Source organism: Callorhinus ursinus, unplaced genomic scaffold (genome assembly GCF_003265705.2).
Source record: "Callorhinus ursinus isolate GAN/ISIS: 27379988/994484 unplaced genomic scaffold, GSC_fseal_2.0 scaffold14, whole genome shotgun sequence".
Taxonomy (NCBI): Eukaryota; Metazoa; Chordata; class Mammalia; order Carnivora; family Otariidae; genus Callorhinus; species Callorhinus ursinus.
Window position 1 is genome coordinate 6,319,497 of NW_027397076.1, and position 18,507 is coordinate 6,338,003.

General features: G+C 41.4%; 1 protein-coding gene across 1 annotated transcript in view; it reads right to left on the reverse strand.

Annotated features, from left to right (window-relative positions):
• Positions 1–17,401, reverse strand: part of HSP90B1 (heat shock protein 90 beta family member 1) — an 18,739-nt gene extending 1,338 nt beyond the window's left edge. The window contains exons 1-16 of the mRNA XM_025881207.2: positions 17,221–17,401; positions 16,141–16,243; positions 15,170–15,311; positions 14,525–14,641; positions 13,152–13,483; positions 8,140–8,251; positions 7,812–7,931; positions 6,929–7,045; positions 4,647–4,784; positions 4,485–4,562; positions 4,300–4,365; positions 3,562–3,831; positions 3,065–3,310; positions 2,224–2,360; positions 551–629; positions 303–458 (exon numbers count right to left, since the gene is read on the reverse strand). Of these exons, the coding sequence (XP_025736992.1) occupies positions 303–458; positions 551–629; positions 2,224–2,360; positions 3,065–3,310; positions 3,562–3,831; positions 4,300–4,365; positions 4,485–4,562; positions 4,647–4,784; positions 6,929–7,045; positions 7,812–7,931; positions 8,140–8,251; positions 13,152–13,483; positions 14,525–14,641; positions 15,170–15,311; positions 16,141–16,243; positions 17,221–17,269 (2,262 nt within the window). The 5' untranslated portion in view covers positions 17,270–17,401. The remainder of the gene's footprint in view (positions 1–302; positions 459–550; positions 630–2,223; positions 2,361–3,064; positions 3,311–3,561; positions 3,832–4,299; positions 4,366–4,484; positions 4,563–4,646; positions 4,785–6,928; positions 7,046–7,811; positions 7,932–8,139; positions 8,252–13,151; positions 13,484–14,524; positions 14,642–15,169; positions 15,312–16,140; positions 16,244–17,220) is intronic.
• Positions 17,402–18,507: the final 1,106 nt, after the last annotated feature.

Here is an 18,507-nt window from a genome sequence, read left to right on the forward strand (position 1 = left end):
GTCCCACATCGGGCTCCCTGCTCAGCGGGGAGTCTGCTTCTCCCTCTGACCCTCTTCCCTCTCGTGCTCTCTATCTCTCATTCTCTCTCTCTCAAATAAATAAAATCTTTAAAAAAAAAAAAATAATTAACTTCACTCCGTTTTATCCAGAACTGCAGAGTAAATCTGCTAATCAGAGTTAACAGTCAAGCTAACAAAGGGAGACAGATTAAAAAAAAAAAAGATATAAAAGAGGAATTTCTTATTAATTCTAGCAGTGTGTGACACTAGGGGATTCAAGGATTCCATAAATTATTTCAAACCTTTGCATCAGGGTCAATGTTTAAACTGAGGCGAAGCATTCTTTCTATTCGATCTCCATATGCCTTAGTGTCTGGTAGCAGATATCCCGACCGCAGTGTTGCGGTTTCAAACAGAACCACAGCAAGATCTGAAACAGTTTTGTCATCTTCATCTTCCTGAAATGGAAGAAGAGACATCTGATTAATATTAAAACGTACAAAATATTCCAATTAAAAGACAAAAGGAGTATGGCTGCAGTATTACTCACCTTAACCCGTCGAAGCATGTCTTTGATCAGGGGATGTCTGGGATTAATTTCAAATGTTTTCTTCTGGCTGGCATAGTAACTGGTAAGGGGTAAAAATGAACGTTAAGAAACATCAAATTTCAGAGTCCATACATTTCCCATGTTCTAGTCATTTTTAAAATTACAGAGAACGCTTGGAAAAAAATACTTCACTACACCATGCTTTGCCTTTTAAATAGAGATGGGCAAGGTGCGATGGAAGAGTGCAATAAAGAGAACTATTTACTAAGTCATCTCAAGTGCCTACAGCTTTGTTGAGTGGATGAATGGATTTAGTGTCGTCTTCATCCCCTCTTAATTTATTCTCACTTCCTTAACTGCAGCTCGGTCTCCCACAGAGTTCCGAAACCTCTAGGCAGCCTCTGCATGCTGATCAGTTACTACCTTCTTCATAATGCCTTCACCAATATGGTTCCAGGACAAATTGTTTCTTTTCTCGGAGCTCGGTTCTCAATGCATTCTAAATCTACCTTTCATCACGTTTGGTTTCCTACTGTCAGTTGTGACTGCTCTCCCTTCTACAGCTGAGGAGAGGGAGGACCTACATCTAGCCCTATCTTGGTATACCTGTTAGACATGCAGAGTTTAGAAAATTACGACTTGATCTATTATCCTGACTGGTCTGAATGTCAGAAAGACAGCAGTGATGTCTACTTAGCCCACCAGGTGTACAGATACAGGAGGTACGTGTTTGTTGAATGTAGGGTAACTTCCTGTTAATAAATGACTGAAATAAATGGACATTTATATAATGGCTACTATACTGCTGCAGTGGGATAGAAGCAGAAACCTGTTTTCCACCTGAATTTTATAACCTGTAAAGTCTTCGGTGAGGGGGGGGCAAGACATGGAAACAAGATGCCATTTCAGCATTTTACAATGAAAACATTAACGTTGGGGAGTCTCACTAAATATGAAACACACTTCATATAAAAAGATACAGAGTTTTGGAATTGTGACAACAGAGACTACACTTCTGAGAAGGATCCTAAGCTAGGCCTTGGGGAAATATATGATGATCAGAGAGCAAATAAGACATTCCAGGTAGGAGAAGGGAGAATGAAAGCAGGGAAGAAGTCATTTTCAAGACCGGTGCAGTGACATTAAAATATAAATTTGACATATATATTCCCTGGAAATAAGGATACTCAAGACCCAGTGTACCTCCAGTACTTAGCCCTTTAGTTCATAAACTTATTAACTCATGGGTCCTTTACCCTTTATTTTGTGGGGCATACTATTTGGGGAAAGGGGAGATAGTTAAAAAGGACGAACTCATTTGGCAAACGTCATTGTCGTTACCCTCATCTGTAACTATTGGTATCTAAAAAAGTCAAAGAAGCCCAGACACCAGATGAAGCATATAATCAAGTGCAAAAATAAACACAATGTATGTCACAGATTAAGAAAATTTGTGTATAAAAATACCGTAAAATAAATGATGAGCCCAACAGCTCCCCTTTATCAATCTAATGCCAGAGGAATCCCTTTGTAAACTTGTCTCATCTAACATACAGCAATAGTGGTGGACACTTAACACACATCAGCTCCTTGTACAGAAGCTGGCATCATCTGCTAAAGGAAGGCAGGACAAGAATGAACACCTTGCCAGGGACCTTCCCAAGGATGCTTACTTTGTAGAGATGTCTTTGCCCGTTTGGTATGCTTGAGCCTTCATGATTCTCTCCATGTTGCCAGACCATCCGTACTGGCTGGCCACAAGAGCACATGGGGACTCTGTCAGACGCTGAGATACCACAGCCTTTTCAATCTTAGGGTAAGAAACCAAAAGTGAGATACATGTAAATACCAACAATACATTCAGTAACCAAGGATTCATCATGTAAGATCATAAACAGAGGCAGGTCATAAAGATACCTCTTACTCAGATTCTTAGAAAACTCTTATCATTTAATAATCTGAATTTTTTGGTCAAAAATAAACACTTTAAGCACATGTAAGACAAATTTAATCAGTAAAAATTTAAGTTATTACAAAAGCAGTATTAAACTACAGAAAACTTTCAGTTACAAAGAAAAAAACTGAACACTACCCACAACATCTGGGTGGCTTAGTCAGTTAAGCATCTGACTCTTGATTTTGGCTCAGGTCATGATCTCAGGGTCATGAGATCAAGCTCCCTCTGCTCCTCTCCCTGCTTGCGTGCTCTCTCACTCTCCCTCTCTCTCAAAAAAGGGAGCAGACTCCACACCCAATGAGGGGCTCAAACTCAAGACCCCGAGATCAAGAGTCACACACTGTACCGACTGAGCCAGCCAGGTGCCCCGGTAGTTTATAAATCTTAAGCTCATCCTCACCAAAATTTAACCACCATATTAAACACTGTTCTATACAACTTTTAATGGTTACAAAAGGTAACCATATGTAAAGTTTAATTTGTTGACAAAACAATTTTTTTAAAAAAAGAAAATGCAGATGCTAAAATTTCACAAGTTCAAATTTCCACAAGAGTACCTTGTCCTTGAGAGCTTTATCTTTCATCCAGTTGAGTAGAGGCTCAAATTCTTTCTCAACTGCTTCACGGCTCTCCTTTGTTTTCTCACTTTCATCAAATTTCACACCTTCTTTGGCAACATTCTGGAACCTTTTGCCATCAAACTCAGGAAGAGCCTGAATGCAATATTCGTCCACAGGTTCTGTGAGATAAATCACTTCATAGCCCTTTTTCAGAAGTCGCTCCACAAATGGAGAAGATTCAGCCTATGAAATGAAGGGAAGTGATGAAGTTTCCAAGCCTAGCCTTGGTATAATTGTTCCCCCCTAGTAGCTATATTTCTATAGTACTAACAACCCCATTTTACAGGTGGAGAAATAAGAGGTGCAGAGAATACAATGACTTTTCTGTCAGTGACTGACCAGGCCTCATAATGACTCCAGTTCACCATTACCATTTTTTCCCCTCAAGATTTGGCTACATACCAGGATGCCTGACAGTTGGGAGTTCATCTCACCTCTTTTCTGCTGGACCCAGCCATGAAGTAGATTTTGTCTTGTTTTTCCTTCATTCTTTCCACATACTGGTCTAGACTGGTAATGTCACTTGGATGATGAGAAGACTGGAATCTAAGAAGTTTAGCAAGACGTGTTCGATTTGAGTGGTCTTCAATCACACCAAGCTTGATGTTGGTACCAAATTCTTTCCAAAAAGTATCATTGTACTTCTCATCAGCAATCTTCTTAATCATGTCCAGAGTTTTACGGACAAGCTTCTTTCTAATCACCTAAATAAAATTAAACAACAACTTATTCGAGAATGACCTCTCAAACTTTTGAGAACCTCCCACATTTAAGAGAGCAGAGGAGTAGTGGTGAGAGCTACAAACACGGCATCGTCACTGCCCTTTGTCAAGAGGCAGGAATGGTGAGCAATCCTATGTCAGACTGAGCAGAAACTAAGTTGTCAGTGGAAATAGTCACAAAATCACTTTAACGTTTATATTCTATCTTTAGACCAGATAATGGGTTTATATAGGTGTTTACTATACAATTCTTTCAACTTTTCTATAGATTTGAAACTTTCATGAAATATCAGACTCTTAGGATTTAATAATAATTCCAGAATAAAATTCAGTTCTTCAGCTAAAGAGCCAAGGACTACTCTCAATATCTGGTGACTCCACTAATGCAGCCTGTCCTCTGAAGCCCAATCAAAGAGCAAAGTAGCCAGTCTCTTCCCAAGAAACACTCACCTTAAGCAGTTTATGCTGCTGAAGAGTTTCCCGGGAAACATTCAAGGGGAGATCATCTGAGTCCACCTTCAGACGGCAAAAGGAAAGTTCAGTGAGCAATAGAAACTGGAAGAAAAGCAAACAAACCAAAAAACTACTTCCATCCCTCGTTCTTAATGACCCCTCTTCATTATTTTGATACTTACAACACCCTTGACAAAATTAAGGTACTTGGGCATCATATCATGGAAGTCATCTGTGATGAATACTCGGCGCACATATAGCTAAGCAGAGACCAAAAAAAAGGTCACCTTCTAGAAATTAAACTTTCAAATTCTAAACTCAGTTTTTACAATTTAAAAACTCACCTTAATGTAATCACTCTTCTTAGATCCATATTCGTCAAACAGACCACGTGGAGCAGATGTAGGTACGAATAAAATTGATTTGAAGGTAACTTCCCCTTCAGCAGTAAAGTGGATATAAGCCATGGGGTCATCACTTTCCTATGGAAAGATGGCGTTTAGTCATTTGAAAGGCACCAGAAAAAGGCAGTGCAAAGGCTAAGTGATTTATTATGTGGTACATATTCAGTTAAGCATTTATTTAACAAAAAAATTACCAATTACCCTTACCAACAAAAGCGGGGGGGAGGGAATGGAGGAAAGAAACAGTTAAGACTACTATTCTAACTAGCTAGACATGGTGGTTTTGCTGATGATCACTGATGATCATCAAGAGCATCAATGGATCTCCTAAACTCGGGGAAGAATGGATGAGTCTAGGTTCCACATGTATCAGAGAACAGGGTAGAAAAATCATCTTGCTTAAACGACAATATACAATACTTCATGAGTGTACTGTTCAACCACAAAAAGTTCTGAGAACAGATTTTTTTCCATGGGATATGGACTATAGCAGTGGCTATAACGAGGTATGTAAGTAAAATCATAAAAACAAATTCCCTAGATACAGTACAAAAAAACAAAAAACACCAAAATGTGTCATTAATTTTTTAAAATAATGATTACATGTTGAAATAAAAATATTTTGGATATGTTGGGTTAAATAAAATATAAAATTTATATAAAATATAAAACATTAAAATTAACTACACCTGCTGCAACTTTTTTTTGGTCCCGTTTCAACTTTTAAAGATTTGAGAGAGAGAGCATGCGTGTGCAAGTGAACGAACACGAATTGGGGGCAGAGGGAGAGGGAGAAGCAGACTCCCCGCTGAACAGGGAGCCCAACGTGGGGCTTGATCCCAAGATCATGTCTTGAGCTGAAGGCAGACGCTTAACTGACTGAACCACACAGACACACTTTTAAAAATGTGCCTTCTAAAAGGGGCGCCTGGGTGGCTCAGATGGTTAAGCATCTGCCTTTGGCTCAGGTCAGTGGGATCGAGCCCCGCATCGGGCTCCCTGCTTGGTGGGGAGTCTGCTTCTCCCTCTCCCTCTACTGTTCCCCCTGCTTGTGCTCTCTCACTCTGTCAAATAAATAAATAAAATCTTAAAAAAAAAAAAATAAAAATCTTCTAAAGAATCACATATATAGCTCACGTATTTCTAATCCAGCTGTCCTAGATGAAAATATGTTACATTTGTATACACTAAGACTGTTCATGGGAATAAACGTGGAGGCAGAACCAAGGGGACAATTTTAAGAGATAAAACTTAAGGGATGGCTGGATGTTAACATATGGAAAACAAAGAAGGTTAGGAAACGAATCAATAGATGGAATAAAGGTTAAAGAACAAACACAACCACAGAAATCAAGTTTTATCTAGCCATGCTAAATAGTTTGTTTTGTACAAAATGCTGTATGGGGAAATATTAACTTGAAACAATCTTAATCAATGCTAGTTTTAGATTCTACAGTTAAAAGGGATCAGTAAAAAGGAAACAGGTAACGAAACAAAGATTTGGTAATTATTCCTAAGCATATGACCTCACAATAAATGTTTGAAGTTGTAAATAGGCTCTTTAAGGTTATGTTAAAAGCCATATGAATCAACAAACATAAAGCAGACTCAGACCTACAAATACAGAGAACTGATGGTTGCCAGAGAGGAGGAGGGTAGGGGATGGACAAAACAGGTGAAGGGGAGAAGGAGATAGAGGCTTCCAGTTACGGAATCAGTAAGTCATAGGAATAAACTGTACAGCATAGGAAATACAGTCAATGACACTAAATAGCGTTGTATGGTGACGGATGGTAGGCAGCTACGCTTGTGGGGAGCATAGCAGAATACAGAGATACTGAATCACTGCTTGTACAGCTGAAACTAATGTAACATTGTATGTCAAGTATCAAGTAAAAAAGTTAAAAAAATAAAAGGCATTCATTCTTGAATAGAAAAAAGCCAGTAACGTTAAAAGCCATTCAATACAAGATATGTTTTATGGAAATCATCCACCTACCTATGTAGGTAGTTGTTAATCTTTTTTTTTTGTAACACAGACTCCTTGGCAATCTGGTGAAGCCTACAGACACCTTCTCAGAGTAAATTCTTAAAAAATGCATACGTAATATAAAACACACAAGATTAAAAAGGAAACCAATTGTGTTGAAATAGCGATAAACAATCTAAAAACATTTTTAATTTAGTAATGTTCATCACATTATTTTAAAAATAATATTTACCTTTGAAAATGATTTGTAGAAAGCTTTGTATTCATCATCTTCTACTTCTTTTGATGGTCTCTGCCATATCGGTTTGATGTCATTCATAAGTTCCCAATCCCAGACAGTTTTTTCAACCTGAAGTTACAGTACATGATTAGTCAGCCACAGCATTCACCAACAGTAATACTAGTGGGAACCGTAACTTTAGGACAGTTCAAATCAATGTGGGAAGCACCAAAAGACAGTTCTAATCTCCTATGGCTCCTGCCAATGGGATCAAAAATCTAAAAGTATTTCTCTCAACATTTAAGACTGATCTATAATGCAAAGAAGGCAACTGGTTATCATTATAACTGACAGCCAATGAAAAGGTTTTTCCCATTATTAACTAGCTAAAATGTTATTTCTTGAAAATATTTGTTTTCAGGTTAGAAGGACATACGCGTTAACCATTCCTACTTCATGACTTAGAGTAATCCAACATCTTACAATAAATACTCCTCAAACCTACCACCATTACTTCCACCTACTCTGCTCCTGAACAGGCCAGAGAGCTAATATTATGGTTAATATCTTTACGACAAACGATGTAGAAAGATTTTGAAGATCTTAAAATTTAGAACATGATAAGCCGCTAGTCCTGGGCAATATATAGAACTCAGAAAACTGCATAAAAATGACCTGTGTTTGCTACTTAAAACTTCCCACAGGCAGAAAACATACACACTAGCAAATAAACTTAGTTCTTGTTCTTAAGTTGGGCCTATGGACTTTAACATCTGGAGGAAAAAAGACCTTGAAGAATTAAAACTTAACTCCAATCAGTCTGTGCACACTTGGGGTTGTGTTTTCTCGAACATGTCCTAAACAACATTTCAGTGTGGAGATGAATCAGACTTACTTTTTTGGTTTTCGGTTTTTTTTCCTCTTCTTCTTCTTCCACTGCAGCTTCATCATCAGAATCTTCTTTTTCTTCTTTTGCTGCTTCTTCTTCCTCCATGGGCTCCTCAACAGTTTCAGTCTGTTGAAGTAGAATTACAGTTAAATTTTTTTATTTAATAATTCTGAATATGAAAAGCAATTACAGCTCAAAAAAAAATAGGTCTTCAATAAGAAAACCCTGAGTATCCTGTACTAAAAGAACCATACTTTGTTCTTGAGCCTTTGTTATTTTAAGTTTTAAATATGGACCCACATAATACATAGAAATTTTATCAATGTAGATTTACCTTGCTGCTCCACACGTAAATAGGGAAGTTTATAAACTGTGAGTATTTCTTGACGAGATTTTTAATTGTGTCCAATTCAAGGTAATCAGATGCTTCTTCTTTTAAAACGAGTCTGAAAGGAAAATAAGACATTTATACGGAGACATCCTTGGTTTAAAAGATTTGATTATAAAGTCATCTAAATATCTTTCTCACAAAGCTAACGGCCAGCAGTTCAGTGTAGTCCAGGATGGTCTGTTTTTCATGTTAAAACTCTTATCACCAATGACAGTTTGTGAGCTAAAGATACTAGACGTGAGTAGAGGGAAGAATCTTTCTTGTGTCCCTCACGTGGAAAATACCATTAGTTCCAAGTAAACAGTGCAAAAGTTCCAACCTTCTGAATATGTTGGGTTTTTTGTTTAGTTTTTTTTTGTGTGTGTGTATGTTTTTAGTTTTTTCATTTGAAGAACTGAAATGTTAAGTTAGCTCAAGGTAAGAAGGCACTGAAACATTCTGGAGAAAAATGGAATGACATGCACTCTGATAGTTACTCTAGAAATCAAAGGATTATCATAGATGGCGAACGCAGGGGCACCTGGCTGGCTCAGTTGGAAGTGTGTGCTAACTTTTTATTTTTTTTAAGATTTTACTTATTTATTTAATTGACAGAGAGAGACCGCGAGAGAGGGAACACAAGCAGGGGGAGTTGGAGAGGGAGAAGCAGGCTTCCTGCCGAGCTGGGAGCCCGAAGCGGGGCTCGATCCCATGACCCTGGGATCATGACCTGAGCCGAAGGCAGTAGCTTAACCAACTGAGCCACCCAGGCGCCCCATGCGTGCTAACTCTTGATCTCAGGGTTGTGAGTTCGAGTCCCACGTTGGGTGTAGAGATTACTTAAAAATAAAACCTTAAAAAAAAAAAAAAGTCTCTCCTATAGGTAACACTTAATAAAAACATGTTCCTTAAAAATGCTAGAAAATTAATCTGACTTATTGTTCATATCTCCACTGTCCAAAACAGTAGTTGTCAGTCACATTTTATTTTCTATTTTATTTTTTCAAAGATTTATTTGACAGAAACATAGTGAGAGAGGGAACACAAGGAGGGGGTAGTGGGAGAGAAAGAAGCAGGCTTCCCGCTGAGCAGGGAGCCCGATGTGGGGCTCGATCCCAGGACCCTGGGACCATGAGCTGAGCCGAGGGCAGACGCTTAATGACTAAGCCACCCAAGTGCCCCACATTTTATTTTTTTAAATAAAATTTAAAGTTAGTTCTTTAATTGCACTGCCATATTCTAGGTATATTATTCAATAGACAAAGTGGCTAGTAGCTGCCATACTGGACAGTGCAGAGGTAGAATATTTCCAGAGTTTTTTTTTTTTTTTTTTAAGATTTTATTTATTTACTTGACAGAGAGAGACACAGCGAGAGAAGGAACACAAGCAGGGGAGAGTGGGAGAGGGAGAAGCAGGCTTCCCACCAAGCAGGGAGCCTGATGTGGGGCTCAATCCCAGGACCCTGGGTTCATGACCTGAGCTGAAGGCAGACGCTTAGACTGAGCCACCCAGGCGCCCCTATTTCCAGAGTTCTAATGGACAGCACCGGCTTAGATAATTCTAATACTGAAAATTGCAACATTGTTTTTTCTTCTTCCTTACTGTTCCTTCTGCAAACTCCTCCTCTACTCACCAAAAATAACACATCATAACATGGCCTCAAACACAGTGGGGAGCCCACATCTTGATGTTTGTGTTCCCAATAAATAAATATGGCCAATGCTGTATCATGGGTCCCCCCCTTACACTTCAAAAAGTTTACAGTTTAGTAGCATTACCACCAAGAGGTAGATAGTTCATGATGACACAGCCTAATGAAGTGACCAAGCCTCTGGTTTCAGAACATGTATCCTGGCAGTGTGGGGTTGCAGGAAAGTTCAGTTGTGGATCCAAGTTCAAGCTGATGGTTACATCTTAGTGATATTTAAAAGGATATATGAGTGCAGAGTCTAGTAGAGAGATCTAGACCAAGGACTGGCAAACTATGGCTGGCACCCATAAGACATTTTACTGGGACACAACCTCATCATGTGTTGTCTATGGTCCCTTTTGAGCGAGAACATCAGAGTTGTGACATATGAGATCCCACTGTCCAAACGCTTAAAATATTTACTAGCTGGCCATTTAGGAAAAAGTCAGCTGACTTCTGATCCAGACTAAGAATAGAGATTTGAGAACCCTGAGCAAGAACTGGACGCTGAATCCATCAGGGTAGGAAGACTGCACAAGGAACACAAAAATAATGAGAAAGGGCTGAAAGTAAGTTACCTTTGAAAGAGATACTGTCAACATTTAAGCAACAGGCAAAGGAAATAAAAAGATATGCAGGTTCATGGAAACTAGGTACTAAGTGGATGGTGATAAGTAGATAGCAAATTATGCAGGACACACAAGAGGAAAACCAAGGAAGAAAGAAAATCTACTGTGGGGAGCAATGTCAATTTAAAAACCCTGAACCCACTGGATTTAGCAACAAGATTACTGGTGACTTTTTTCAATGGAAAGGTGGTGGATAAAGTCCTAATGCCTGACTGAATAAGGGGGTGCAGCACCACCTGTCTGTCTCTTTCCTTCCCCACTGAGACTTGAACATGGGAAATAGAGAGTGTGTGGGAAAGACTGACTTTAAAAGATGGGGTTGGAATTAATTTATGCTTAGCCTCTGAGGAGGTAGGAGGCAGGCAGATCAGAAGTGGCGACCAGGGGCACCTGGGTGGCTCAGATGGTTAAGCATCTGCCTTCGGCTCAGGTCATGATGCCAGGGTCCTGGGACTGAGCCCCGTATCGGGCTCCCTGCTTGGTGGGGAGCCTGCTTCTCCCTCTCCCTCTCTTGTCCCCCCTGCTTGTACTCTCTCGCTCTGTCAAATAAAAAAATAAAATCTTAAAAAAAAAAAGTAGTGACCAGCTTTAGGGAAAAATGTAGAATACCTCCCTCATAGTAGGAAGGACAGAAGCAAACGTACTAGCTAGCATTTACTGGATGCTAATTTCATGATCTCATTGAATCCTCACAAAATCTCTCATAAGAGTACAGCAGGGGCTAATTTAGGGGTGGGAATAAGAGTAGGTAGCACTAAATTGTTTGATGGCTTCTATTTTATTGGTTAAATACAAGATGAAATCATATAAGGTGGGACCCTGACCTCATCACTCTCTTGCCTTCTCTTTCCTTTTCCCTTTGGCCATTCTAGATTGTCAGTTCCTTAAATGGGCCTCTTGCCTTTGGAACTTCCAACATACTGTGCTTGCTGCCTAGAATATCTGAACCGAACTTACCACAATTTCAGAAAGTCCTTCTGATAAGGGAAGTGTCCTGTAGCTTCCTTTCTGGCATTTGCCACTCTGAAATTATTTCATGTTTTTCTTATTTACTAGAATGAATGACATGGAAGCAGCGACTGTATCGGTCTTACTCTCCACCACAGTCCTAAACCCTAGCAGGTGAGAGGCACTCAAATGATTATCTGGTGAATAAACACTGGGGTAGAAGGACTTGAAGAAAAATGGCCGTTTTGCTCAGGGAGAGCACTTGTAAGGTTTCACTCACGCATCAGCCATCCATGCTACATGCTGATTACCCTTATTCATTCCTAGAAACATCTGCCAGTCAAGTGTTAGGCTCTAGGAATGGAAGAGCCAAGCAAATGTTTGCTTCCACGGAGCTTTCATCTAGATAATCTCACCTGTCTCTTAGCACCCTAAGACAGCCGCCCTCCTGGGACATTGTTTTCTATCTCACTGTAGTTAAGAGATGAGATTTTACCTATGTTCCTTTAACATCTAATAGAAAGGGCAATGGGGTGTAACTATTAGTGATGCCCCCTAATGAGAGCAGGAGATAGGACTGTGAATAAAGAAGGCAGAGACAGGTAAATTGGGAAAAGTTAGTAAAAGTACTAAAATGCACCCATCTAATTACTCTTTGCAAGGAACATTTATGAAAATGAAGATAGGAACTTGTCACCTTCTGGGGTGAAGAACATTGGTCAAAATAATAAATACATGCTTTCTTATCTTCTGAATACTTAAAAATTCTTATGTTGAGAAAATTTAAAACTGGACTAAGAAAAAAAGTTGAGGCTGTAGGCACATTTTCACCTGGCAAGGAGCAAGCCAAATGACCTCTGAAATGGGATTTCTCTGATGTGGCCTAAAGCTGGTAGCTTCATATAGCTCAGTATTTACTCGTCATTCCCTAAGTATTAAGCAAATTTAAGTATCTTGTTATATTTGTTGGGGGTGGGGGGAGTCAAAAAGCTGCCCTACTTCACAGTGCTATAAACACCAAGAGACCCTGGGCATGAGATCTGCTTCATCTGTACAAGTAACAGTTATCGGCTTAAACCAAATACTAGTTAGAATTCAACAGTTTGCAACCATCCTCAAAGGAGACATCTTCTTCCGAAGAACTTTCATTAACTTTCTTCAAGCTCTTTATTTGTATCTGTTCTCTCCAACCTGTCCCCACCCAGCACCAGTTACTCCCATAGTTGAGTATTTTCAGTGTCACCCTGAGAGTATCCTCTCATCCAGTCCTGCCAGCCTCCACATCCATCTTCAGAAAACCTTAAAAAAGCTAATCAAAAATTCTATCATTAATTGCCACCGAGAGGAATTTCTTTAATCCTGTGAACATGCTGTGCCTCCATGCCTTTGTAGCGACAATCCTCCACAGATCTGACACTTCTTTCCCAAGACTTGCCTCCCCGGAAATCTTGAATCAACCCACTTCTGTGAGGCCTCCGATCTGCCTTCTCCCCTAGAAGAGTTAACCCTTCCAACTTTTTGCCCTCTATGTACAGCAGCCATTATAACTCTTTGTGTCTGGCCCTTAGGAGGTCCTCAAAATATTTCCTCAAGTGATGAGAACAGGTCAATTTTATAGGCAAGGAATGAAAGCCCAGAATAAGTTGTTTGCTCAGAGTCAAGATCCTCGCTAGGCGATTACTTCTTATTAGGAATCAGTAATACTCACGTAATTGTTGTTCCCCGTCCTAGAGTGTTTCCTCTTGGGTCAGCAATTACAGAAAATTCGTTGGAGTCAGATTCCCAGATGTGCTGGGTATCGTTGTTGTGTTTTGATGTGACAATGACCTTATCTGCTACAAGGAAGGCAGAATAGAAACCGACACCAAACTGGCCAATCAATTCAGAAGTGGACTGGCCGTCTTCTTGTGCCTCAGTCATCTTGTTTAAAAACTCGCTTGTTCCAGATTTGGCTATGGTACCAAGGTTTTTAACCAGCTCTTCCCGGGTCATTCCTACACCAGTATCTGTGACATGTAGCAGATTCTTCTCCTTGTCACACTGAAAGCAAGACAAGAATAGGATAGTTTTATTCACTTAATACTCACAGTAGGACAGGTAAATATTCAGAAATTACCAGCTTTGGGCCACCTCAGTTCCAAAACAGAAAACTAAACTGGGTTAATTTTCCTCCATATAGTATTTTATGGCCTTTTCAGAAAACGTGCACCTTACATGCAAGCATCTTTCTTTATAGGATAATCTGAAGTTCAGTGTATTTGAGAAAGTATCAATATAAAGAGGACAGAGACTGGTCTAAATGTCGAAGGGTAGATAGACCTAAAGAAAACAAGTTATTTTTGAAGAAAAAAATTTAAGAAAAATAAAATTTTATATTGTGCCTTTTTCTGTCATAGAAAATAAAAAAGTTCAAAACTTGAATGACTTCTGGAATCTGTGGTGATCAATGTTCTTCACTAAATATTCCTAGCTCTCTGTCTTCTGGAAACGTAGCAGGAATATGCTTCCTTCATTTTTGGTTATTAAGGCCATGTGACTGGTTCTGGCCAGTGAGCTGCAAGTGGGAGTCAGGAATGGAGCTTTCAGGCTAGAGCCTTTAAAGGATGGGGGACCTTCCAAGCTCTCTGCACCATGGCAACAAGCTATACTCCAGATGGCGGCTACTCAATCAGCCTGTGTCCGGGAGTGAGGATGATGCAAAGCAAAGGCCACAGTGGCCTGAGGTTGATTATTTAATCCAGGGGTTAGCAAACTTTTTCTGAAAAAGGGCCAGGGAGTAAATATTTTTAGGCGCGTGGGCCATATGGTCTCTGTCACAACTATTTAAACCCATCGTGTAGCACAAAGGCAGTCATAGCTAACACATAAAGAGGCATGGTTGTGTTTCGGTAAAACTTTATTTATACAAACAAGTAGGCTGGATTTGGCCCACAGGCCGTATTTTGCCAAACCCCAATTTAAGCCCCGAGGCTTGGGGGTTATTTGTTACTGCAGCATAACCTGGCCTATCTTGACCGACAGAGATTCCCCATAGCTAAGGATTCTTTTTGCTTTAGAAGAAGAAATTTGTTTTAAGCTTACCTTAATTTTGACAGTTAGTTCCTCATTTCCAGCAAGAGCATTTTCATCAGTCAGTGATATTAACCTTATCTTATCTAAAGCATCAGAAGCATTTGAAATCAGTTCTCTCAAGAAAATCTAAATGGAAGCCAGATTTAACACACACTTCAATTAGCTTCAAGATATACAAAACAGCAAATTTAATGTGAAACTCATTTTAGTTCTCTTCTGTACTCTGAAAAAGTACTTTTTAAGAAATAAAACTTATGATACAAAAGTGGCTTTATTCTCTTGGTAAAAGGAGGTACAGCTCTTTACCCACAGGACTGTAGCAACTGCAAGGGATACCTGAACTGGTTAAGAGTAGTAAAACTCTAGTCTCAAACTAGTGACCTTAACGTATTAACACACAAGGCTTAGTTTGTGTGACTGCCCTTAATACTGACTATTTAGCAGACTATGAACATAAATGGAGGGGAAAGGACAAAAGGAAAATATCTAACCCCCCCCAAACAGGTATCTAGCAGCAATTTTTATAAATACTGGGTATTTAAACTGTGCTAATAACTACTTACTTGAAATTACTACATAAATATATTTACTATGAAGGTAAACAAGTATGCTATTGCAAGAGAGAAAATATTATCCAAACCACATGTTACTTACCTCTTTATTTTTATACAATGAATTGATGATAAGTTTCATCATTCTATTAACTTCAGCTTGGAAGGCAAATTTTTCTGATTTCTCTCTAAGTTCTCTTATTTGGGATGCATTTAATCCATCCAACTGAATAGCTTCTTCCTCTCTAAGGAAAAAAAGTTGATAAACTACTGCATTGCTTACTTAGTTCCCTCCAAAAACAAAGGCTCTGTGATGAAAGCACAGTGGTCTCGAGATTGTCTTAAGGGTTAAAAGGGTAAAATGGAAACCTATTATAAAATATTACTAACCTACTATTTCTATTATTTTGCCACCTTTAGCACTGAGCTACAATACTCCGTTCTTAAAACCGTCAGAAAAATAAACCTGACTTTCCTCTACTAAAAATAAAAAGCAAGGTCATACTATTTATATGTTCCCCTCGCATGTGGGGCTGCCTCTTGACCTGGGAAGCTTTGGCATCTAATGGTCTACAAAATTGTCAATTAAGTCCCAAGATGCCAAATTTGAAAACATTGCTCAAAGGAGAGAAATCTTTTTTAAAATTACAAGTTTAGGGGCACTTGGGTGGTTCAGTCAGTAAAACATGCGACTCTTGATCTGGGGGGGTCAGGAGTTCAAGCCCCACAGTGGGGGCAGAGGCTACTTAAAACAACAATTACTAAGTTTACACACTTACTGAATATAAAACCAACTGGTCTTAGGAAAGTCACAGAGCTGCTATTCTGCAATCTAGATATCCAAAGAGTTTTCAAAAGAAATTCATCCCAGTCTGACCAGTCATTCCTAGGGGCAAGTTAGGAGGTACTTAAGGGATGAACATGCGTCACAGCCCTAACATTTTCTTTGACCATTTCTTAGGTATTTAAATTTGGGGTGTTACACATCATGTGGACCTTTGGAAAAAAGGTAACAAGCTACCATATTCCAGTGGTCATTAGGGCTCATCTGTGTAGTTTCAAAAGAACACAGACCTCTGCACTACTTCGTCATCTGTCCTTGAGCCTTCTCTACTTTTGCCTAGATCCTCTTCCACTGTACCATCCACATCGACTTCATCGTCAGCTCGGACCGACCCTGAAAGATTTAACACCAGAAAACTCTTAAACCGTCGTTGCTTCGGGTACTTCTCAGAAGAAATACAATCAAACAGGGCAAGAAGAGGGTTTGCAAAATTCAGGTGGTTAATATGGGAGATGGGGTTGGAAAAATGGATCTACTAGTTTAAAGACCCAGCGTAAATCCAAGTTGGTATATTTCTTATTTAAGTCCAGGTACTGAATCCTCCAGTAGATTGTGAAATACGGAGGCTGCCATCGCGTCTGAAGAGCGGCCTTGGGATGCTTTGTAAAGTTTAGCAGATTTGATACCAGGTCCCTTCCACATTCACACGTGTTGCGTGCGGGCCGAGACAAGGCCGCCCAACCGACACGCCAAAACTTAGACCTTCAATATCGCAGGTCAGAATACAAACAGAATTTGTGCAACCACTGGCGAGGGGAACTGAAATCGGGCCCAACTGAGCGAGGGAAGAGAAGCAGAGAGATTCTGAGAGGTTAAGAAGCTCGAGCACAAGTGAAGCAAACACGCTGACACTGCCCTTCCTCCGACTCAGGGCCCCACACACCCCAGTCCAGCACCTCAGAAAGGAAACCCACTTTCCGACTCGCAGACTGGATGCGGGGGTCCCCAAACTTAGAGGGCCAAAGGCTCCTGCGTCTGACAAAAGTCCTCCGGAACAGGCACCCGCAAGGCTCCTGGGAAACCAAGTGCCCGAGAGGCGCCCCACCCCAAGCTGGTCGAGACCTCCAAGCGCGGATACTAGGAGGTCCGCAAGGGATTTAAATGTTCTCGGTTCTCGTTTTTCCTTTCCACAGAAAGAGGAGTGCGGGAACTCCCCCTGAGCCTCTTTCGAGGAAAGGCGATGGAGTCCCCTCGGCCCAACCGAGGCCCTGTAATCCCCCTCCCAGGCTCAACGCCCCCAGAACCTTCGAGAAGAGGCCGCGCTTGAGGGGGGGGCGTCCGGGGGCGCCCGCTCCTCTGGGATCACTCACCGAAGGTCACCAGGACGCAGCAGAGGCCCAGCACCCACAGGGCCCTCATGGCGCGCGGCCGGTGAGTCTCAAGTCCCTTTTGATCGCAGGAGCCGCCTCCACCCCCCACCACGGGGCTCAGAACCTCACACCACAAGCCGCGCGGTCCGCCCACTACCCCCAAACAGGTCGGGCCGCTTTTCACCCCAGCCTCTAGCGGGCGGGGGACGGGAAACACGAACCCACCAATGGTGCCGCACCACGCACCCCCTATACCCAATGGGGACTCGTGGGGGGGACTGCAGTGTACCAATCGGAGCTATCCAGGTGCGGTGCCCGATGCCCGAAGCGTGGCTCCCTCCGATTGGTCAACCGTAGCCTCTCTTCTCCAATCAAATGGCTCCGCGGGCCCCTCTCACATGGGACCGCCCCCTTGCCCGGGTAGCTTTGGCCTCTCAGGGAAACGGCCCGATGAACGTCAGCACAGTACACATCCCCTCGTTTTGGAGAGGTCGCAGAGGAACCACTTCCGGATCCTTTAGCGCGTTTATTCCGTGACCAGGGGAAACGGTAGTCATGGCAACGGTTCTTCACTTTCCCCGTCTACGCGTGGGGTCACGTTGGGAATGATTCCCGCGCGCCTTTTCGCAGTCAGCTTTCTCTTTGGCAGTGCATCCCGGAGAAGAGAAACACGTGAGAGGTTGAAAATCCCCGGAGTACTTTTTAGATGGACGTGGCGAGGAACTACAGTTCCCGGCATGCAACATACCAGGGGGTACACTGTATTGAATGCTGGGAATCGTAGTCTTTGGCCTGTGGACCAGCTGCGTAGTTGAGCCCCGCCGCCTTTCCCAACGTGTCTTTGCGGGAATTATACGCTGCGTGTCTTAGAGTTTACGTCTTGTTCTTGTAGTAGAGGTCTGTGTTATTCCAGGACTCTCCAGTGTACAAAGACTGTAGAAACAGGCCTGGAAAGCTCCGACACCTTGGCCGCGGCCGCCCTGTGTTCGGGGGTCGGCCTCCGGCTGGTAAACACGAATCTGGTTTCTCGTGCGTCACTTGGGGGGCCGCCGGAGCCCTCGCTGCCTCTCCGTGTTCAGCGGCCGGAACCTGCGGCCTCCCTGATCCGGTTTGCAGGAGAGGATAGTGGGGCTTCTTTTTTTTTTTTCCCTTGAGAGAAATTGAGAGCAATTTTGGTGCCCTCAACTCCTAAATTTCAGAGATGGTGGCCGGCGGCCCTAGAATCCCTATTGTCAGGTGGAGAGCGTGTTCGTGAAGTTCTGTCTAGCACAGAAAAGAGGAAAAAAA